We start from the raw sequence: 23,065 nt of genomic DNA, 5'->3' as shown, positions 1-23,065 counted from the left end.
GATATGGACATTTGGATCTCATTATGGTAACTGTAAAAATAACACCCAGTATGACAATTGCAGGGATCAGAGATATGTACAGGGACAAACTGGGCAGACAGTGAAACCCCAGCAGTGTCTCTTGAAATGTTTGAGATCAGTTCAGGTCAGATTCTGGAGCGTAATGGCGGACAGGCGAACTGGGCCTTGCATTCCTGTGGCAAGACAGCTTCAACAGCGCCCTGGGTACATTCCTGGCTTGGCTCGTGGTGGCGTTCCTCCTCCAGGCTTGTGACCAGCTTAATGCTCAGGGGTCTGAGTCTGATGGCTAGATGTCGAGGCTCGCAGAGGCCGCTGGGGGCCAACTGGCCGAGAGACCCCCTGGACTCAAAGGTGAAGACTGATGCGACGTCCATGTCAGACGGAGAGAATGCAGCAGCGTCAACATCTCTTTACCACCGTCAAGGGGTGTACCTAGAAATTCTGGGCACTCTGACAAAATGTCACCTTGGCTCCCCCCACCAAGAATAAAAAAGTTTTTGGTGTATAGCTGATTTTTTTTTTTTTACATGCTTTGTAAATAATTTATTTTCTAAGCCTCATCTCTTATTTGCTGGATCTTGTTGCGGTTTGAATTTCACTTAAAGATGAATTTAAACCGACTAGTGAATGGTTTTCTCCTGGTAACAGCAGCAGTGATTGTAGAAACAGCTGCTCTCCTCTGTAAACACACAGTAATGGGGACGTACAGAAAGCTGTTTGCAGGTTTGTCATGCATCGGTTACGTTTCCTTGTGAGAAAATGAGAATACACCATGCATTAGTTCCATGCAGCATCATGTATTACTGGCTTAATATTTCGTCCATTAAAAAATGGCTGACAGAATTCCTTTCTCTGCAAATGCATGCATTTCTTCAGCTTGTCATGGGGGCACTAATGCACATTTCCACCTCAGTCAACCAAAGTGTGAGCTGAACTAAACGCCTTCAGCCTCTCCACCTCCCACCGCCCACTCTCTGATTATATTATGCTGGCACCATTTTGTTTAGACCCCTTAAGATACCAGCATGCATTCCTGACATTCTGCTCCTCTTGGGCACCGTGGTCCTTGTACATGGGGCGGAGGTAAACGGACACACCCCAATGAGGCACCTGGAAGTGAAAAGGGGCAAGCAAGTTGCATTGCATGCCAGGAATTGACATGAAGCCTGCTTGCCGTAAGTCGAGTTGTGATGTAACTTGTGACAACTTGTACATATTGTCCAAAAGGCATTTAGTTAAAAATGAGTAAGTAAATGAAAACCTGCTTCTGCATGCAGTTGTAAATCCAGTTTCGGTGACTCTTCGGTGTCCTGCTGGAGTGACCAGCTGTCTGGTGTATTGTCTGGTGCTCCACACTGCATCCCAGCTAGCAAGGGTCACCAAAAGCTGTGGGAAAACTTCTGATTCCCTCACTGGGGCTTGGAAAGAGGTTGAGGGTGCTCTTCCGGGCCAGGGGGGGGTCTAGGGGAGTCAGGATATCACTGGTGCTGTGGAGGCATGGTCAATAACTCAGGCCAGGAAGCCTGGAAGTACGACCACAAACTTTTGAGTGCAGTGTCACTACAGTGCCACCTGCAGGATTATGTATTTTTGGTGCACCTGAGGGCATCCTGGGAGTGTCTAATAAAGGCATTAAGTACTTGAGTGATTTAATATCATTTAAAAGAACAGTAAAACCCTTTATAAATGTAAAGCTAAAATAAGGATGTAATTTAAAATGTTAATCCAAGATCCCTTGATATTAAAGAATTCATGAGGACATTGAGACCGCAAGATGAAAAGGAATGAGGGAAAATTCATAAGCTGTTTTGTTCTTGTATAACGCAAGGTAATCCAGTGTGTCTAATGCATAATCTCATTGGCACATTCTGGTTATATTACCACACAGGCCCCTAAATTAGATGGTGCTTTGAGCCAAGACAGGAGATACAAGAGGCACACATGCGGCCCTACCGCTGGAGAAAGGGCAGGCAGGGAGAGGGGTCTGGCCAGTGTAATGGGACTGTCTCTACCACTCTCCAGTGTGTAACCCAATTCTATGCAGATCAATGAACTCCCTGCTCATTCATGTTACCTCAACACTGGCTTAGTGTCCATCTGTTGAAGCAAAGTCGTAGGAGAGAGTTCAGTACTGGGGGGACTCAACTTACATTTACATTTAGCTAATTTATCTGACACTTTGATCCTTTGTATCTTATAGTAGAGGGAAGGGGTTGAATCTATTAGTAATTTTTTTATGTGCGGTCCCAGGGATTTGAATTCAGAATTATTGCATTTTTTGGGTGGGGCAAATGAAGCCAAATTAAATACTGAGGAGTACATACAAGGGTACTGCTAGAGATATTGAATCCAGACCAATACAATTATGCTCCAATTTTCAGAGCCTGTCAGTTGGGGCCCTTGGAATCATCTTAACTTTCCCCACTTCCACACCCCCATCCCTACGGTCCTGTGTTGAGGGAACGACGGGAAATCCCTGAGGGGAAAATGGGGGGCGACAACAGAAGAGATTCAAAAGAAAACAACTTTATTGGCAAACCTTCCCGCGTGGCTTGTTATGGATCTGGACTCTGTCAGGGCCAGCTGAACTTAAAGAGGATCCCTCCCGGGGTAGGACCCGGCCCTGTCAACAGCATCCGTCAATGGCTTCCGGGGCCCCGGGCCGACACGGCGTCTCCTAAAACAAAGGCCACCCAGCAGCTCCCAGACGAGCTGGGTCACGCAAACGCCACCCCCAACGAGGGGGATGGTCACTCTGCTCAGCCACAGTGATGGCAAGAGGTCTGCCTGCCATTGGCTGTGGCTGATTGATGTCTTCACTGTGCCAGTGGGGGGGGCATGTAAAGGCCAGCAGTCACAGACATAATGACCTGCGTCTGTTTACTCAGCATTACGAACTGGTCCTTTGCAAAGACCCCTGACGTGTCACACCTTTTTTTGAAACCATGAAAAATATTGTTCATTTCAAAATGTGTTTCTGGGTCTTTTTTTTATCTGCCAGTGGTTTTTTTATGGTGGTGCATTTTAGCAGAGGAGTCAGGTGACAGTCAAATAGCTGCTGGTCATAAACCACACAGGCAGGCTGCTTGTTTGTCCTGTAACCGAGAATGCCAGTGAAAACAAAAGGAACCCGATCTTCACAGCCCCCCAACCCTCCAGGAACACAAAACACATTCTTAATCTCCCGAAGAAAGTCGTATTCTCCACCCATTCTCATTTTGTTGAGTTTGGTAGAATAAGAACATGTTAAAGCTTAACTACAAACTATCACAACTAATCCACTAAGAAAAACTAAGCTGATCATCACAATGTGATGTAGCATGATTACATTAGATGTTTTTTTCTTTAATGATAAGTTATATATCTGCGTAGACAATTATTAAATTATACCAAATAAAATCATTCTTAAATGAACAAATTAAGACAGACTGGTCCTAATTCCTATATTCATCACTGACTTGACATCTTGTATCACTTTATACCCAATAGAGTGAATTAAGCAGTACTTAAGGGTAATACATATGACTACACTGGCACTCACAGCCCCATAAAATACCTTTTCTCCATGAACATTTTTCCCAACAATGACCACCTATATGACAACGCTAAAGCAAATATGCACTGAAGTAAGATACAATACAGTTAACATTCAAACATTTCATTCTGAATAATAATAAAAAAAACTAAATCCATATTCTTTTAGGTGACAGCTAGTTGAAATTAAGATAACTAAAAACAAACAAAAAAAATATTCCTTATCAGGAGGAGCTAGTTTAAGATCTAAGAAGTTTTGACAAGTGCTTTGTATACGTTTAGGTGAAAATGGGAGGGAAAAAAATTTCCACGACAGATTCGGTCCAGATTAGGAGAATCTTTATCCATCTTTAAAGGTCTTATTTCGGTCACAGTGAGTGTAGAGAATATTCATAGAAGCATGAAGTAAATGCCCAGAGAGAGCCTGGAGCAGATAAGAGCCTGGTGCGGATAACAGTCTGTCACAGGTCACACAGTCATGCATGGAGTCACATACCAGACAATGCAAGAAACCAGTGGGGAAAAAAGAGACATCATTGAATGTTTTATATAATATTTCACATCCACAAAGTTCTCAAAAATCTCTACATTGACACATTTCTCCGTGCAAATAAGGAATCATTCTCTGTACACATAAATATTGCATATTACCTGCTTCAAGATCCGTATGCATCATGACAACTTCTTTAAAAAAGAAAAGAAAAAAAAGCAATAGTTATCAGTGATTTCTGGGATTAAGCACTTTTAAGGGGTCCAGCCAAGGGGATCAGTATTTGTGGCAGCGGACAGGAAACGCAGCAGGGCAACCCCCGAACTCCCAAAGGAGGTTCAGCTGAATGGTACTGTATCTTATCCAGTCACTGGTTGAGACCGTAACTTGTCAGAAAGTTTAGACACCCTCCTAAATAAATATTTCAAGAAAAAAATACTCTAAACACTCTTAAGCTCATAAGGTGTTTGAGTTACTCTTCCTGGTTCAGATGCCATAAAATGCACTGGAAGCCCTCAATCAGGCTGCTCTTTCATAAAGATAAAAAATAAAAACACAGTAAAATTAAAAGTGAAAAGGCGATGAGGACACCAAGACACCCCCTCTTCATTAGCAAGTGAGGTGTGAACATCTAAAACAGACATTTAATCACAGCATCTACAATCACGGGTCTTCCTGTTGCGTACATAAATAGGCTGTGTCTTACTGGTTGTATACCCACAATGCTTTCAGCATATCTTGATTTGAATTTGATTCAATTTCTCCAAAAGATCTCCCAACACAACACACGTGTACAGTATGGGAGGACAGATTAAACTTGGAGACAGACTCCAACAATGATCTCTCTCGCTCTCTCTCTCTCACACACACACACACACAGACACACACACACAGACACACACACACAGACACACACCTGTAGTAATACAGATTATCCTTATTTGCTCTTTGTTTCAATGTGCAAAACTGCACAAAAAGAAAAACAAAAATGCCACAAAACCCTCTGTGCAAACTGGCTTCCTGCTGCCGTACAAGGAGAAGACTCCAGCCGTAACCCTGCACACATGGACCTCTGCTTGTGTGCACATCGCATTACAAAAACATTTAGCAGCAACATTTTTCAAGCTTCTGGGTTCAACATTTCTATGCTGTGGCTACGTCTACTCGGAGGGGCTGGACGCCCCCATCCACCGACAAAGCTCCTATGGTCATGTGATCTATGCCGATTGTTCGGTATGCTTCCGCGGCACGGACAACAGCACCAACAGGTGTTCGCCTCCACAGATGCTCAAGACAGACGTTCACTTTTACAAAAGGAAGAAAGGGGGATTGGGATTTTACATCAGACTTAAGTGCTGCCCCAAAGCCACCCAGAGGGGTGGCTGAGTTCTGAAAGGTTACTTGTTCATCACATTTCCCAACAAGGTCAACCGCTGCTCAGATTGCATATCCAAAATTCCCATGATGCCTCAGAGACTAAGGCCTCATAATTACAACCCTTTAAAGAAAAGAGGTATTAAGATGGAGGCTCTGCTGACATGAGGCCTGCCAGGGAAAGATGGAGGTGATGGTGATGGAACCTAAACATTAACAGCGACGGACGAAGCACCCAGACCCGCTTCCAACCACTGAACGGAGGAGGGGCCAGTAGAAGACGAGGCAGGGCCACGGTGGGTCATATGATGGTGAATGCGGCGCAGTCGCAGCAGGTACAGCATGATAGACAGTAGCACCACCAGGAAGCAGGCCAGGAACAGGTAGTGGTTGACGACGAAGGAGAAGCTATGGTGCCAGTGAGAGTGCGCCCCCTTGAGGCTCTCCTGCTGAATGTCCCTAAAGGGCCATTAACAGACAAATGTTCTTTGTTACATGGGATGGGAAGTGTGCATATCACAAGGCCAATACCATGCATTCCAATATGGACTGGTTCGATGCTTTCTGCTGCGATTTTGGATAGTTACAGACCCATTGGTAAAAGAGCCAGTACTTCATTTGATCAAGTAACGTTATCACAAAAACAGAACTGGGCAATTGTCACAGATGTTTAATATGCGAAGATACCTCAAAGGCAGGAATCGAGTTCGGTACAGGATGGCGCCCAGCGTCCACTGCACCTCCTTCTCGTAAACCAGCAAGGCCGTCTTCAGGTTCCCATAGTCCATGGGGAAGGAGAAGCCGGAGTGGAACACCTCGTACATCCAGGCGGACTTGAAACATTGGTACCTGCAGTGTGGGCAGGACAATAGCAACCTCAGAGTGATACTTTAAGGGCGGGCTAATGTACGCACAGGAATGGTCAGGTCCTGAAGGAACGTACTTCAGTCTGTGAAGGTCAGCGTGGGAGGCGTAGAGGCCGCGGTCAAAGCGCTCCTTCAAGGTCCGCCACTGGGTGGCACAATAGCCCTACATAGGAACAGCAAAAAAATACACCAACCTGCCATCAGCCTGTGTGAGTCTCCTGCTTCAAAAGTCAGGTCTTAAGGTAATGAGAAGGCACCAGCTTTGGAGAAAATATTCTAGATCTCACATATGATCCTTGTAACCTGCCGCATGGGACATGTTCCTTGCGTTGCGTTGTGTGAGATTACGCCATAAATGCAGTGTGACGTGATTGGGACGTTGGCTCACCCCAGCCGCCCGGGTGTACTTGGTGGCGTTGTAGTCCCCCCCCATGCGCAGGACATCTTCCGTGCAGTAGTAGAACTCGGAGAAGCCGTAGAACTGGCTGTTGCGGTAGTCTATGGGAGGCTGGTAGACGCCGTTGAGGGATGACTGCGTCTCGTTGGTGCGGTTGAGGAAGGGTTGCAGTAGCAGCCGGCAGCGGTCAAAGTCGCCCGTCCCCCGGAGGTGCACTGTGCGGCCCGCCGGGCCCACCTCGTCCTGCAGGTCCCGGGGGAGGCAGGGGTCCAGGACGGGCACCTCTGCGGACTCCCCGAGGTGCTGCCCAGTAAGCCTAGGCGCCCAGAGGGAGGGATGGGAGATCAGCAGCAACTCGCTTCAATAGGAGTGATTCTTCTCACCTGCAATACTAAACCCTCACTCCGCAGGCAGTAAAGCCATCCTCCAATGAGCATGAGCCTTGGCATGCCTGCTGCTGCTCTCATTGTCGAGTATACACTGTAGGGCAGGGGTGGGCAATCTTATCCGCAAAGGGTCGGTGTGTATGCGGGTTTTCGCAGCAACTCCATAATTAGAGGACTGATTGGCTGAATAGTCCTCACACCGGGGTTTGAACAGCTGACCTACAGGTTATCCCAAAAACCTACATGCGAACCGGCCCTCTGCGGATAAGACTGGCCACCCCTGCTGTAGGGCTTTGGTGGTGTGTGGTTCAGAAAGTTAGGACACGGGATCAAATCCCATGGGCGGGAAACTCATGCCGCAGTTGGGCCCTTAAGCACAGCCTTTAACCCTAACTGTGGCAAGGGCGCTGGATGCTGACTGACCCTGTGATCTAACCCCAAATCTTGAGCACACCAGTATACATGCATGCGCGTCTCATGAAGATCGAACACGGGCTATATGACAGCTACTGAATTTTACTTCCCCCACAATAACGTTTATGTTAACCTGTCATAACTCCATAATTGAAAACTCTCATCTAAGATTTTTGGCTCCTAAGTCTTGCAGAATCATTCATATAAAAGATTCATGCATCTGACCACTAGCTAATGTGCGTAAATATTACATAACATGCACTTAGCATCTATTGCTAACTAATAACACACCATGGCTTCACTGCTGCTGCTGGAAGGTATAGCAAACAGATTACAGCCTTGTCGGCCTGTTAGCTAGCAGCCCAGGGACACCAGTCTTACTTGTTGTGCAGCAGAGTTCTGCTGACGACGTCCTCTTCATACCGTTGACGGGCCGCGTTCCCCCCAAAGCCCAGGAAGGTGGAGACGTACACCCGGTAGACGTGCTCAGTGCGATGGGCATCGCAGCCCAGGTTGAACTCCGCCAGGAGGTTCTTGGCCACTTCCTCCTGCGGGACACTTTGAGATGAGCCGGAGAAGAGGAGGACAGACCTCCAGCCCCTTCACGCACCAGTGGCACTGGGCCGCAAATCATGCCAAATGCTGCCAGTAAGCAGGCCAAAGAAGAGGAGAAGGGCGCCTACTTGAATTAGCAGCAGTTATGCAAATTACGCAAAAAGCAGAGCTAAAGTCAAAGCAGAAACCCCATAAAGACGGAACCACACGGACAAAACTATATAACATGCTGCCAAGATGAATGTGCCCCAGCCTGCCTGCCACCCCTCAGAGCAGAGGGAGGGGAGTGAGGAAACATCCAAGGTTAGTATCTTAGCATCTAGAGCTGAGCAGGTCACACCAAGCGGCGCTCAGCATGCTGCGGAGAGTGCGATCTAAAGGCAGCCTTCATTGCAAGACATAACGCTCCAGATTACACACAGTGCTGTGAATTGAATGAAGCAGCAGGCTTAATTAGTCCTTAATGTACAGAAAGGACTTTGCCTTGAGAAATCGGGGGGGGGGGGGGGGGGGGTTTAGTTGGTTAAGTGGGGGGGGGAGAAACAGCTATAAGCAACAAAACCCAAAGATAACACAAAATAAAGGAAAATTCCTGTGGATAATAACCTGCTGTGGAGAAGCAAAGCTTACAGTTTTGGGCACTTCATACGCTATCTGTGTGGACACGCCGCCCATGTCCAGCACGCCGGCTGTCCGCTTCCTCACCAGTGCCTCCTGCTGGTCGCCACCGGGGACCTGCACCTCAACCACTGCCTCCCTCTCTAATGGGGGTGATATGGCAAAAAGTACATAAAGAACGGCTTAAGCAAAGCAGACAGATAGACAGCGCTTCCTCACTAGACCAGAAGGTGTTACATAGAAGTCAAAACAAGAGGAAGAAAAAAGCAGTATTACAGGTAAGTCCTAGATCTACGTGAACAATTTCTTTGTTTAGCATTCCGTTCTAAAGGTAATACATGGAGAAGAGGAAGATTTAAACAGTACTTATTCATCACAAAATGACTTCTAACACAAGTTTCCAAAGTTTTAAACTAATGCAGAAAAACATTGCAGATGGTTTCACTGCATCATACTCATTCATATAAAGAAGTACTAGATTAAAAATGAACTTAAACAAGACTGCTCAACATGGAAGTACTTCATGCTTCTGTTTCACATTTGCCCTCCCAGGAGGATACTGGCATCTTTCTGCAGAGCACACTGCACAGGCCTACAGAATGAGCTATAAGCCATGAGCAAGAGCTGCACTGGAAAAGAAAAATCGGCAGGAAAAACCAGTAAGTAATAGGAGAAACTGGACAGTAATCCAGCTGGCCCGGCAAGGACATCTCAGTCTCCATAAAAGCAAGAAGGCTGCGGGGTTAGTAACAGCATACAAAGGAATTTAACACGATACTATATTTAAACATTTAATCTCATTGTTTTTTTCACAACTTTGTCCAAGACATTTTTCCACTGCTGTCTGTGAGCTATTTCCTCTAGGAAAAGGAGAGGTTTATGCTAAAAGGCTTGATATCAGTAGCTCTCAGCCATAATGCTTATGACTTGCGTTCTAGCCAACCTGAGTTAATGAGGCTTGACTGGGCAGTAATATAATAATGATGATGAACAGGGATTCCTAATGCTTTCCCTGGAGACAGATTATGTGTAGTGATCTGTATTGTCGATCAGTTAATAATTAAAGAAAGCCAGCTTGACATGGCTGCCGGTTACTGGACTGTACCCAGACGTTTATCGTATCTTAGGGCCAGTTTATGCTCAATGCTTGCAATGTGTATCCTTATGTGTGCTGTCGCTACACAAGCTGTGCTGCTGCTCATACTTGCCCGCATAGTTTGTGTCAATATGGAGGATTAAAAGTTAAGTCCACCAGGGGGCAGTGCAAGAAATCATCTTGGTCGGAACCTTCATTTCCGGTCTTGTGTTTATGACTTTTCGATCTGAAATGTTTTACACTCGCTGCCTCCACAAGCCACCAAAGATGAACATCAATGATGAGCAAAGCATCATATATATATATAATATATAATATATAATATATATAATATATAATATATATATAATATATAATATATATATAATATATAATATATATATAATATATAATATATAATATATAATATATAATATATATATATATATATATATATATATATATATATATATATATATATATATATATATATATATATATATATATATATATATATATATATATGATGCTTTGCTCATCATTGATGTTCATCTTTGGTGGCTTGTTGACATTTCAGATCGAAAAGTCAATGTGTATCCTTATCCTCAGCACACATAAGGATACACATTGCAAGCATTGAGCATAAACTGGCTTAAAATTCCCTTAGGATTCTTCTTAAATAGATTCAGTATTCAGTATATATATTCTTGTATGATTTATTTATTAAAATTGGGTTTCATGCACTGAATCTATTTAAGAAGAATCCTAAGGGAATTTTAAGCAAAACAGAGTCTTGAAGTAAAGAAATAATGACTTGAATTACGTTGTGACAATTATCAATAATAACTGATAATGCCCAGCCCTAATATACACACACAATAAACAGGATGGAAGTACAAAGTTATTCAATTCAGGATGAAAATCATTCAAGTAAATTTTAACCAGTTACTACTCAGCATTAATATACAATTTAAGCGATTACACAATTCTCCGTCAAAATATTAATGTGGTGTCATATGTAGGAGTCAAAACATCCTGTAATCATCCTGATTACAAAACAATACAACTTACAATTAAAATTAAAAAATGTTCAACAACCTGCTCATATATATTGCCTAATGAAGCCTATTTAAAGACTGCTGCTTAAAATTATTCAAATTATATACGCAAGCCCACAAATAAGATCTACTGATGATGGATTCTTACCGTCGTCCACGTGATCAAATCTTCCAAGGACAAAGTTGATGCCAATCCATGCATAGACTCCTGAACAGAGAAGAAAAAGAGGAAATTATGCTAAAGGCTAATCGCCCAGCCTATATCGAACCCAAACAGACTTCAAAAGAGGAGCCTGCTGTACTCAGCGCTCTCTGACAGACAGGGATGTGGAAGGAAGGCAGATTCATAGCCAGCATTGATTCTCACTCCTCCCCTCGCCCAAGGCCAAAGTGCACTCACCCTCTTGCTTGCCAGAAATGACCTCCACGTGGGAGTCTGAGAAGAGGAAGTTGAAGTGCACGGGTATATCAGTGCGCAGGTCCTCCAGCAGCGCCTCCTGCTGGCTGCAAACAGCGCACACATCGATTAGGAGTGACGGAAGACGCATACAACTCAGAGATATGAGCGATAAAGTCTAATAAAGGAAAAAACTGAACATTTCTTTCAACACCTTATCAGAGATGAAGTGCGTCTGTAGAGGAAACTAGCGTGACACTGGTAGAGAGTAAATATTTCAAGACCGATTCACCAAAAAATACAAAATCTCTTTTGTAAAAGGTACTTTTGTATTATAAAGTCCACAAAAATATAGAGTAGTAACATATAAGGCATTCCCTACCTCAACATGAGATAATAGAAACTACAAATCCAAACCAAGATTTAGTTTCTACCAACCAGGTGAGTACTCTGTGACTATGACTCTTTATGCTCAACTGGTTGGTTGAAACAAAATCGTGGTCTGGATTTCTAGGTTCTGGACTGGAAATGCCAAACACGGCTAATTGTGCTCCTTTAAATCTTTAAAAAAAAAAATAATAATGACAGAATTATGGGTAAGTTTAATCGTTGTATTTGACACTAACACATATTTAAGCTATTTTGCCACTAGATTGTCCTGAATAGAGTAGAATCCCTTTACCTTTCTGGTAACATCCTCATGCCTGCGGTGCAGAGGATGTATAGAGGAGTCTCCTGGTGCTTGCTCTTGGGGATATGCTGGGCAGCAAAGTTCAGTAAGGGATGGATGTAGTCACTGGCTTTCTCTGGTGTTGATGACAGTTCAGAAATACCTACCGGCAGAGAAGAATACTGAGCCCAGCATGGTTGTATGCACTTATAGCAGTGATGGAAACCTGCTGTTTTGTTGTGCTTTTTTTCCCCAACCCCCCCGAACTCCTTACTATCCATTCCAAGCTACAAATAATAACAATTCAATAACATTCAGGAGGTGAAGATTTCAGGTCCAGAGAGTACAAATCCAGACCAAGATTTTGTTTCAACAAACCAGTTGAATACTCTGTGACTCTTTATACTCAAAACTGGTTGGTTGAAACAAAATCTTGGTCTGCATTTGTACACTCTAGACCTGAAATCTCCACCTCTGAATAACAGAAGACCTGAGGACATCGAGAACAGAAAGATGAAAAAAATCCAAAAAACTTGCAGACAAGGAACTTTCCCTCTCTGTACATGCAGCCATATTCAGTGTTTCATTCATAATATCCCAGGCTGTAGGTACAGTACAGAGAATGGACGTTAGGCTCTGATGGCATGTGAGACATCTCACCAGGCTTTATCTTCATGACTACGGGCTTCCTGTGCTGGTCCCTCATCTGGCGGATGTCCAGGAGGTCGTGAGGGTTGCCGTTGTGCCTAGGCCAGCAGTACACAAAGACCCGCGAGCCGCTACTGCCGCAGTCGATGACGATGCCATAGTTCAGGTTGGGGTTGCTTGTGTCTGTGGCGTCCACGTCGGTTACGCGGACGAGGTGCCTGGGTTTGGCGTAATAAGTCAAGGTATGAGAAGTCTAATCCTCAACTAAACATCTGATTCACACCAAAGAAATGCTTTTATTGTGAGGTGTTTTCAAAAGAATCAGCCTAAGCAGTCTTCTGTAATAAAATGCTTCAGTGAAACAACCTACAGTCTCCAGTGAGGCTCTTTCTTTTAATGCATTAATAAAATGCTAATTTTAAAAAATTTACTTAAAATGTGTATTTTCTATAAAGTCATATAAATTAATCTATAATCTAAATGTGTATCTATGGATTTTTAATGAAAAAAAATTTAACATTCCCATTCAGTATTCTGGGTATGAGATATAGGCTGCAGTGTTCTATAGAATGACAATAATGATTATTGACCAATATCATTTAAGATATGAACCTGTGGAAGGGCTTGTCTTCTCCATTCCAGTTGTACTGACCCCAGCCCAGCACCACCAAAAGGTAGATCAAACCAATTATGCCAATGAACAGGCCCAGGAACAGCAACTGCCTGAGTGAGGGCAATAGGAGCCGGGGGAAGCCCACTGGAGACAGGCTGAAGTGCCAGGAGGCGGGGAACAGGCAGGAGAAACTGATTCTGGGGGTATACAGAAGAGGGACAAATATGTAACTTGATACTTCATCCCTGCAAATGCTAATGAGAACGGCTCAAATTTTACAAGAATTTTTATGCATGACTTCATCACTGGTCATCAGTTTCATTCAATGAAGTTCCCATTCACAGCAAGCTCACCTTCCCATTGCCTGACGTCACAGATCAGTCAGTCAAATTCCAGGGGCAGAAACAGGTTTCGTGAGGTCTCCATCAATGTCTTTGTGCTTGTCCGGTCCACAATGAATACATTTCCAAAGGTATCATTTTAAGCCTTTGGCTTAGGACCCTATGAAGAAAAAAAAATAGACTTCAGTTATTAAAAGAAAAAAGAGCTGGGTTAACAGAAATTTAAAAATAAAATATCCACTCTACCGACTGAAAGACTTTTATAATTCAATTAAAAGGCTATTTTACTACTTTTCATATATTACTTCTCAGCGCGATCGTGTATTGGATGAGCGGTTATAGAAGATGTATAGAAACTATATCTACGTTTTCAGTGGATACAAAGATTCCACTAATGTTTGAGAAGTAAAAAATGGTTAAAACGACTGCAGTTTTCTAAGTTGTACTTTATGAAGCTTTGCAACGATTAACGTTAACTGGCCGTTGACACAAATTAATATCAATACTTACCAAACAGTTTTTCTCAGAAGACAGAAATTCGAAAATGTCATAGCAGTAAAGATGATTTATTCGCGACAGTGAATAAATGCCAGCAAAATAAATGACAGTGTTTGCCAGCAAAATGTTATTGATAGTACATATTTTACATATGAAATTAGCTAGCCAGCAGACATAAATGAGTAAGGCTAGCTAGCTGAGGATCAGGTTGGTGACGATGTGTCAGGTCATTCCAGCAGGTTCACACGCTCAAGCGAAACTTCCTGTACAGCGTTCAGTCAGCTAGTAGTATTACCCCGTGAAGCCAACACCCTTCCACGCCGCTGAAGCCGGTATTAGCAGCCACGCCGCCGTGTCTACCTCCCAACTGAACCTTTTATTCAGCTTCACAACCACACAATGTAGCCTATTCCAAGGCAGCCGGCAAGCACGACGCTAAATTGGAAAGCCGTTAACAAAAGCCTATCACTCACCTATATGTAGACATCCACAAGACAAGGAAAAATTTCACACGGACATTTTAATCGATAAATCATACACACAACTACGAAGACCGCAGCTGCCTACCTTCGCGGTCTCGCGGCAGACAGACAGCGTAGGTCAGAATCCGTGAGCTGCGCATGCGCATACATTCGCGTCTTAAGGAAACTTTATTGTTTTTTTCGGGCTGACAACGAACATTTACTATATGACATGGAGTGACGCTTGGTAAGAAGCGTCTGTACAGTATTTAGAAAAGACAGATGTCGGATAGTAATGAAAAGTGCTAGGACGAAAGCATTCATTTTCTGGTTGCAGCTAGAATATAACATTAATAGCATTTCTAGTGATTGTCAACTTCCGCACACATAATTAACTCATGAATAAGCAGTACATTAAGCATCCATACAGTTTCCACGTTGGATACGGTCGCAGGGGATAATTTACCAGTGCTACTGTTATATTCATGTTATGTCAACAAAGTTATTAATAATTTATCTTCAATAATCCGTTCGTTTTAAATTATGAATCAACTCATCTGGTCAGAGTTGAAGTTGCAGATAACAAAAAGTGAAAACCTTTTATATACCTTCTCTTTAAAGTAGCTAAAACCAAATCAATAGACTTTTAACGAGAACTCAAGCAGTCTTTGGAAATAACCCGAAATAAATAGACAATATTTTGCTGAATATTGGTGCTTTTGCTGTTGGCAATTATCGACTAAGTTACTTTTCCTGTACAAATAGACCAGAACATACATCCATCCATCTAACTTTCAGCCACGTTGCTGGGATGGTCAGGATGTCACCCCATCACAGATCACACACACCATAGGCAATTTTGAGATGCCAGTTTCCAGATGCCAGGAAAGGGAATGCCTGGAAAATGCTTGTACCCCAGGGATAAACAGCATAATCCACACACCAAGAATCGGGGCAAAATTCCATCCTCCAAGTGTGAAGTATGAGGCAGCCATACTACGCACTCAGCCACTTTTGCTACCCCTAACTTAAAACAGCATAACTCAAAATAATAATTATGATTAAATGCTTGCACAAGGGAAAAGTTTATCTGCAATTTAAAATTTGACATCCTCGCCCTTGCAGTGTTGGAATAACCACATTGTTAGATTATGTGTTTTAGCCATTCTAAAGCTTAGCCAAACAGCCACTGAACAGCTTGACTCTGTCAGCATGTTGTATATACGCAGTTACAGCCACATGACTGACTGGCTGGAGGAGCCGGCTGTTTGTGTTATGGAGCAGGTTTACCTAGTAAAGTGGCCACTGCGTGTACGTGTCATAAAATGCACACGATAGCAATTTTACTCTAGTCGGCACTACAAAGCTCAACTTAACAAAAATAATTATTTGAAAAAGCTGATTACCTGTATTAGTCTATACCAATACTTGTAATTAAATGTAATTAGACATTTTCTTGATTTTTTTAAACAAAGATTACTCAAGCAGAATCATTCACTGCTCAGGACTGTAGTCATATAGTTTCATCAATTTATTAAAGCAACACAGATTACAATTTTCAGGAAAAAAAAAAATTACCCTTACAAACAGCAATATACTTCAATTACAAACATTGCTTCCCACCAACTTTAGGACTGGTAGCTGATATTAGCAGCTGCTTCCCAAAAATAAGGGGTGTACCAGTCTTTCACTGTGCTGTCTCGGGTCTTTTCTTAGCGGGTACTGAAGCCGGCGCTGAACCTAAAACAGGAAAGGGGGGAAAAGGGGGGATGGACAGCAGCTGAAAAGATGAGCGTGTCAGATAGCAGATTCACATGCAGGAAAGGGCTGTACGAGAGACAGGAGTCAACCTAATACACTTAACCAAAATGGCATTCAATCCCAAAAATATAAGATTTTACTCAAGAGTAGATTTCTTGGAAGAACAAGAATTATTATTTAGGTTTGGTATTATTCTCTCTTTTTATGCGTTACACAAGACTTCTGCGTTAGACAGGAAAGGAAGAGCGAAATTAGACATTCATACTAAAAGACATAAAAGGTAATTCATTACAGACACTTCTCACTTAATAAGCCACCCGTTTAATGAATGCCCAGACTTACGACCAGCTCTCACCAGTCGGTGTTGTACACTGTACAAGAACTTTGGTTGTGGAACTGGCGTCTCAGCGTGAAGCATCTCATCTCACATCCCCCTTTCTCACTCTGTCTCATTCCTGCCGTCAGTCAGTATTCACTACACTAGTGTTCACAATCTCTGATTACCTGTATTTACAGTATGCAAACCTAAATAATGTATATTAGAGCTGATTTCCTCTATTCTATTACAATATACGGTACACAATTGTATAAAAATGTATAAATATATAACATGATGTAAATGGTGTAAAAGTGACATTAAAACAATATGTAAAGATGGCTGACACAAACCCACTATCTACAGTATGCTTGAAATATCGGTAAGGAGCGGCTCCTCGCTTATTGACCAATTCGCTTGATGACCTGGTCGTAGGAATGGAACTCGGCTGTGAAGTGAGGAGTGTCTGTATTTAGATCAAGCCAATGCTGCAACTTTTGGAGACTTTGTCCCGCTAACACTGGCCACAGTCAAACACCCTTATAGCCGTTAAACCGACATAACAGCGGCACACGGGCCGCGTCACAGTGAAAGACAGACCTGTGTCGGCAACGGAGAGGCGTTTCAATTCCCTGTCCAGCTCCTCATCTGTGATTCCAAAAGTAGAGTCGGGCACAGGCGGCAGGGCGTCCAGGAAACTGTCCCCACGGAGACCAGGAGCCCTACCTGATGGGAGGGGCTGGGTAGGAACTTTCGGGAGTGTGAGGGGTCCGTCTGGGGCAGAGTCCTCCAACAATGACTTCAGCTCCTCCTCCAGCTCGTCTGTGTCACCCCCTGCGGCAAAAATCGCGCTGGTTTTAAAACATCGCTTCAGTTTTTCTTGATCGTTGGGCGGACGTCTATATCTACAGGTAGCTTCCTGAAGACTCTACTGATCTCTTCCCACACAAGACTCACACGCTCGCAAAAACATTAGCGAAGAAAGCAAATGAAAACAAAATGAAGAAGCCCAGTAGAAATATGAGGGAGTGGGGGCATACCGGAGGAGTCGAGTGCGGATCCAGCCAGGGTCTGGTTCACCTCATCCTGAGTGTCACACAACTGAAACACACACAGGCGGCAAACTGAGCAACAACGGTGACAACCTGCAATACACATAGAGACCCCTAGGGGGAGACATCACAGAGGCACCACGTCAGTGCAGGTCAGGCAGCATGGCATGTGGGGACCAGGATAAGTGAATGCTGACCTCCTGGATCTGATCTACAAGGCTCTCAGCCCGTTCCACCGTCACGTCCTTTAGGGAAATCCTGAGGGCTGCCACTCCGGCCTGGTAGGCCTGCATCACCTGGGAAGAGGGAGAGCAGGCCGGACACACATATATCCACAGCTGGAACCAACGACTGACACAAGACAATTGGCTTCGCTTCTAATGTTCAAGATGACCTTGTTTCTTCTGAAAGTGGGTCAAGCTGATTTTTGCTTATTCGTTTTACTAAACTAAGCAAAATTCGTCATTTCAATATGTCAATCCGGTCTTGGATAATAATAATAATAATAATAATTATTATCATTATTATTATAGAATATTGTATTATAATATACAATAATTATTATTATTATTATAATAATTATTATTATTATAATAATAATAATAATTATTATTATTATCATTATTATAAGCCACTGATGGGTGACAATTAATGTCATGTCAATGGCAGCCTGGGCCAGCGGCACTAGGCAGAGTGACACCCCAAGTTCTACTTCCTCCGAGTCGTTTCACTTCCTCCACAAGGTCGGTAATTCAGGGGCCCAATGCAGCCGCCTACTCTACCTATACTGTAGGTCAAAGAACTGAAATCTGTTAAATAACTGCTCACTGCATCTAAATGCTAGGTTCTGATTTCCAGTCTTTCACTGTTAGCCATGGCATCAATGGGACAAAATTTTGCAATTACTGCAAAATGGAACTACTCTTTGTACATATGTATTCATGCAGAGGTACTCAACGTTTTATCGGTTTGTATTAATACTTGTTTTTTACTTTGTTATGTGTGTGTAGCTCAATATGCAGAGCATTTATATGTGTTGAATCAGTTTGAAGATTCTGTTTTTATTATGTGCTATTCAGGGGACACACTAAATTTCATTGTACCATGTGTCCAATGACAATAACAGGCATTCTATTCTATTCTATAGCTAGACTTGGTCCCGATGACAACACTACAGGCCATACCAGGCGGTCGGTCTGCGAGTTTGCGATCCTGTCCAGGATTCCCTTGACGGTCTCCAGCTGGACGTACAGCCTCTCCGCTCGCTTCTCCATGTGCTTCTGTCCCCTCAGGCACCGGAGGGCCTTGCGAAGGAGAGAAGTGCTTTTTCACAGGATGCTTTGGCTCTGAGGCATTAGCCGGCATGTGTCATTGTATCGATTTCAGGGCTATATGAGGATTAGGCGTGTACCTGGGACTTCTTCCCCTCCCGCAACAATGTCCTTGCCTCTTCTCTGCATCTGTGCCCCATAAACACCACATTGTTGATATGCAAACAATACTGTATGAAATTCCCTGAAGGTCTGTCCTGGTTTTCACTGAGCTACATCACCATCATGGGACGGAGACAGACACACACGCACACACACACACAGGGAAAAAAAAGCACTCACACAGCACAGAGTTATTCCTAATGTACAGTTTGCTAATCACCGAGATGTGACATTCTGAAGAACCCTAACCCACTAGATAGTGGCCATGAGTTTCCCAAGACCCCACATGCTTACTTTCAATACATCATTGCTGTTGTTTATATCCAATAGCTTAGCTAGCAATCACATGGTAGCTTAAGTCAGGTATGACGGTATAACCACCATTCAGATGCATTCAGGCCTCAGTGACACTGTGCATCAGTTCTTCTGTTATCTGTCCTCTTTCTCAAACAAGCTGTATATTCATGCACTTGTATATTTTGCAATATCTCTACTTTGGTTTTCAAAAGGGTTAAATCTGAGCTTCTTGTACTCAGTTTGGGAATCTTTATTGTTAATTACATAGGTTATAAAAAAATAAAAGCTATTTGAGCCCAAGTTTGAATAATTAGATGCCTATTTATAGATAAAATTTTAATAAGTAAATCAGGCTTTATTCATTTCCAGGCTTTATTCACACGTTAATGACACAGACTGTGATTTGGACTTGGTGGGTCTGGTGACCCAAACCTGGCTTTTTAAGTGACCCTGAGCAGCCGGACATGGGCTGGGCGGAGGCGGACCCGGAGGCGGACCCGGAGGCGGAGGCGGACCCGGAGGCAGAGGCGGACCCGGAGGCAGAGGCGAACCCGGAGGCAGAGGCGAACCCGGAGGCAGAGGCAGACCCGGAGGCGGCCGCAGAAGCTCACACAACTGCTCACCTGTCTGCTTCCAGGCCCAGCGCCTCCACCCGGTCCCCCAGCAGCCTCTCGCTGCGCTGAAGCTGGTAGATGCCAACGTCCATGTCGCTGACGGGAGATACGCGGCCCTGGCCAGCTTGCGAGAACTTCACGATCTGTATGGTGCACACGACCCGGGAGGTTAGGGAAGGGACCCGAGGCAGAGCCGGGCCCCAAGGGGCCAATCGCCGGACCCCGGAGGGCCGGCCGCCGGGCCCCAAAAGGCCGGTGCTCACAGGGAGCTGGAGGATCACTAGCAAACGTCCCACTTCATACATCATCTAAGACTTACAGTTCTGTATTAGTGCCAATATGTATTTTATTTGTGATGCTTTTTATTTGTGATTCCTGACTAATTTTTATATTAATGAAACTTAGCTGTTGAAAAATTAAGGACTACTATAGAAGTATTGCACACTTTCGCAAGTAAACATACTATCTACATTTTCCTATAGTCCACGTAGTTCTTGATTACAGCAAATCTGACTTGTGATTTAGTCAAGTACTTAGATTACATTACAACCAGTTATCTTGCATTTGGTCATTTGTCTGATACTTCTACCTAAAGCAACTTACATTTACACAGAAGTGTTATAATTAGCATTTGCTTGGACTTGAACCCATGACCACTGAATCATCACAACACAATGCTGTACTTGTTGAGCTACAGGTGGTAATTCACACAGGAATACACACATAACACTGTGAGAGCGTTCTGTCAAGAAAATAAGCCCATACATCAAAAAAAGCAATAAAATCATGAAAAATCTAGTGTAAAAGTGTAAAATCAAGGTCCTGTAAATAATCAGAATTATAAATTTCAGAGGGAATTCCTGGCTGGCTGGGCATTTTGCTGGAGGATCTTGCAACACCACCTCTGCTGAGGTCTCTCACAAGTTCTTCTTTTGTTTGGTAGGTAAGCAGACTGACTGAGGAGGACTTACCTTCTCTCCCTCGTGAAGTGAAACGGTCACCTGCTTCTCCCTCTGCAGCTGAATCAGGGCCAGGCAGAGCGTGGTCTCGTCAGGACACACGTGGGTGGTGAGAGCGCGGAGCTCCTGAAACGAGAGGAGGGAGCGCCCCGCCATCGAGGAGCTTCTGTACACACGCATCAGCTCCACCGCCTTCTCCTGCGGTGGGACAGAGACTGAGGCTCAAACCCAACGTCCACGCCGAGAAGATCCATCCAGACCAGCAATCACCAAACTAATGGAGCTTTCTCAGTCACACTGGGTCCTCCTTCGCACACACCTTGACCAGCTCGATGATCACGAAGGACTCCTCCAGCGGGACGCGACTGTTTCCCAGCAAGGTGGAGAGTGTCCACTTGAGGGGACGCACCAGAAGGAGCCCCACACCCCACGACAGCCAGCCAGAGTCCACGTTCGCTGCAAATTCTGACTCCTTCTGCACCTTGCCACACCTGCAAGTCACGCATGGTGTGATGTGACACTTGACGGTCTCACACGAAGATTCTGTGTTCAGCGACAATTAAAACCGTATACTTTTGGTAGACCAGGTTATATTGCAGAAAATCTTTTAACGCCAACTGTGTCGAATGACAATCAACGAAAACTACATTTCAATGACTTAAAGCAGCGCTTTCCAAACCAGTTCTCAGGGCACAATGGACAGATCCACATTTTTGTTTTATGCCAGTTCCCAGTACACCTGTAAGGTATTTAGAGCTCCTGATCGCTTGGGTCAGGTGTTCTGGGAACTGGGGGAAAAAATGTGGATCTGTCCAGTATGCCGGTTTGGGAAACCCCGACTTGGAGAAAATTGTATGATCAGCAGTATAAAATCAGTGACATGTAGCTTCACCATTTTGAATAAACTGTTTCGTACTTAAGTAACTACAGTGGGTAGAGTGGCACTTGCCACAAAGTTGAGACATGCCGGTACCTGGCCATGCCCTGGATGACAGTGCCAACACCCATAGGCACGCTTCCTTTTCTCTGAAACATGTCATTGAGGTCCTGCAGGCTCACGCAAACGGCCCCTCGTTGCCTGCAAGCACTGACGATCAGCGGCATCCAGAAAAGCATCTTACTGTCCCATTCGGTGATGTTCACCTCCCGGCTCTCTTTGAAAGCTGAGAAGAGGAAGGCCATGCGCTCGTCATCTTCCCAGTCTGGAGGCAAATCGGCAGACATATCTGCCTGCTGACTCGGGGGGTGGACCCACGGACTGCTTTAGAATTAAAATTTAAAGTGCATGAATGTCACCAGAGCGTGGACAGGACGGGAAGAGAAAGCACGGAAGACCCAGCCACCCCACTGCCATACCCTTGACTCCCAAAGTCCAAAGGGTCACCGACTCGCCGCTGGGCTAAAACGGACGGAGCCTGGTTTCACTTTTCAGAGCGGCACCCAGCCGGCCCTTTAGCGCAGACTGTCCGAGCTGTGCACCGTCCAGTATAACGATAAAGACGGCTGGCCGGCGATCGACAAGCCTGCGGGGATAGCTCGGGAAAATAAAACGTTGAGCGTCTAAAAAGAGCCGCCCACACGCTATTTTGTTCCTAACTGCCGTGATTAGTTTGTTACAAACTGTATGATACTATAGCTACCGACCAGGTACCGTAACACTCACCCAAATCTGAGTAGACAGTTAGCTAGCCGGCTAGTTGCGTTAGCAGCTCATGCTTTTTATTAGCCCGAAACTAACTAACGCGCTTTATTATTCGCATTGACTCTCCGTATTACATAGTGACCTTTGACAGGATTAGTCATCCCGTACTAGCTGTCAATCGCCACTGAAAGATCAACAAAATATAGATCCGGAACAAGATTCGCTAAGGCAGCCCACGGATAGACTGACAGGCCGAGCAGCCAATCGCTGCGTCCAAGAGCAGCCCCGACGGAGAAGAGCTAAGCCAATAACCGGGGAGGGGAGGGACAAGGCAGCGCTGCAGATGCGTCACCTCCGCCAAATCCAGATGTGCGCCTTAACGGAAATTACTAAATCTTATCTCTTAAGTACCCGATTTTCATTTCTTTTGTAATTTGAAAATTTCTAGTGGGTATGCTGCTGGATGGGATAGGGGCTTTTGATCAGTGGTTTGCTTTATCCAAAAAAGTGTGTAATATCAACAACAGATTTCCAGTTGCTGGTTTAAGTCCCACATCCATCTTTTAACCACATAC

The 23,065-nt window shown here is 44.2% G+C and overlaps 2 protein-coding genes across 7 annotated transcripts; both read right to left on the bottom strand.

The window, feature by feature from the left end:
* Positions 1-4,086: 4,086 nt before the first annotated feature.
* entpd4 (ectonucleoside triphosphate diphosphohydrolase 4) lies at positions 4,087-14,607 on the bottom strand. 3 transcript variants are annotated; one of them, XM_023838483.2, is made up of 13 exons: positions 14,523-14,607; positions 13,470-13,617; positions 13,116-13,313; positions 12,516-12,721; positions 11,868-12,018; positions 11,189-11,292; positions 10,937-10,996; positions 8,644-8,798; positions 7,864-8,030; positions 6,674-6,998; positions 6,363-6,448; positions 6,107-6,268; positions 4,087-5,878 (listed from the first exon to the last, which is right to left on the bottom strand). In XM_023838483.2, the coding sequence occupies exons 2-13, from the start codon at positions 13,475-13,477 to the stop codon at positions 5,626-5,628; spliced, it is 1,875 nt and encodes a 624-aa protein (XP_023694251.2). In that variant the 5' UTR covers positions 13,478-13,617; positions 14,523-14,607; the 3' UTR covers positions 4,087-5,625. The 3 variants fall into 3 exon arrangements, with proteins under 3 accessions (XP_023694251.2, XP_023694250.2, XP_023694252.2); XM_023838482.2 differs by having other exon boundaries at positions 14,429-14,584; XM_023838484.2 differs by having other exon boundaries at positions 8,668-8,798; positions 14,429-14,584.
* A 1,322-nt stretch (positions 14,608-15,929) lies between these two features.
* On the bottom strand, positions 15,930-22,730 carry chmp7 (charged multivesicular body protein 7). 4 transcript variants are annotated; one of them, XM_023838486.2, is made up of 11 exons: positions 21,822-22,730; positions 21,168-21,339; positions 20,861-21,046; positions 19,899-20,032; positions 18,957-19,005; positions 18,730-18,849; positions 17,743-17,841; positions 17,534-17,594; positions 17,220-17,327; positions 17,094-17,141; positions 15,930-16,156 (listed from the first exon to the last, which is right to left on the bottom strand). In XM_023838486.2, the coding sequence occupies exons 1-11, from the start codon at positions 22,070-22,072 to the stop codon at positions 16,104-16,106; spliced, it is 1,281 nt and encodes a 426-aa protein (XP_023694254.2). In that variant the 5' UTR covers positions 22,073-22,730; the 3' UTR covers positions 15,930-16,103. The 4 variants fall into 4 exon arrangements, with proteins under 4 accessions (XP_023694254.2, XP_023694255.2, XP_023694253.2 ...); XM_023838487.2 differs by having other exon boundaries at positions 17,094-17,327; positions 21,822-22,011; positions 22,512-22,730; XM_023838485.2 differs by having other exon boundaries at positions 17,094-17,327.
* Positions 22,731-23,065: the final 335 nt, after the last annotated feature.

The sequence above is a fragment of the Paramormyrops kingsleyae genome, chromosome 2 (assembly GCF_048594095.1).
Source record: "Paramormyrops kingsleyae isolate MSU_618 chromosome 2, PKINGS_0.4, whole genome shotgun sequence".
Classification (NCBI taxonomy): domain Eukaryota; kingdom Metazoa; phylum Chordata; class Actinopteri; order Osteoglossiformes; family Mormyridae; genus Paramormyrops; species Paramormyrops kingsleyae.
The sequence above is the reverse complement of the archived record's forward strand: the minus strand, read 5'-3'. Positions and strand labels throughout refer to the sequence as shown.

Bases quoted from the DNA above. Each gene is read 5' to 3' on its own strand.
- entpd4 (XM_023838483.2), bottom strand. The intron at 12,722-13,115 runs GTTCATATCTTA...CGCCAAACCCAG, and splicing joins GAAGACAAGCCCTTCCACAG to GCACCTCGTCCGCGTAACCG. The intron at 8,799-10,936 runs GTAAGAATCCAT...CACCCCCATTAG, and splicing joins ATTTGATCACGTGGACGACG to AGAGGGAGGCAGTGGTTGAG.
- chmp7 (XM_023838485.2), bottom strand. From the start codon at position 22,072: ATGTCTGCCGATTTGCCTCCAGACTGGGAAGATGACGAGCGCATGGCC. The intron at 19,006-19,898 runs GTGAGCAGTTGT...TATGGGGCACAG, and splicing joins CTGGGCCTGGAAGCAGACAG to ATGCAGAGAAGAGGCAAGGA. The intron at 18,850-18,956 runs GTACACGCCTAA...CTCCTTCGCAAG, and splicing joins GGGAGGGGAAGAAGTCCCAG to GCCCTCCGGTGCCTGAGGGG.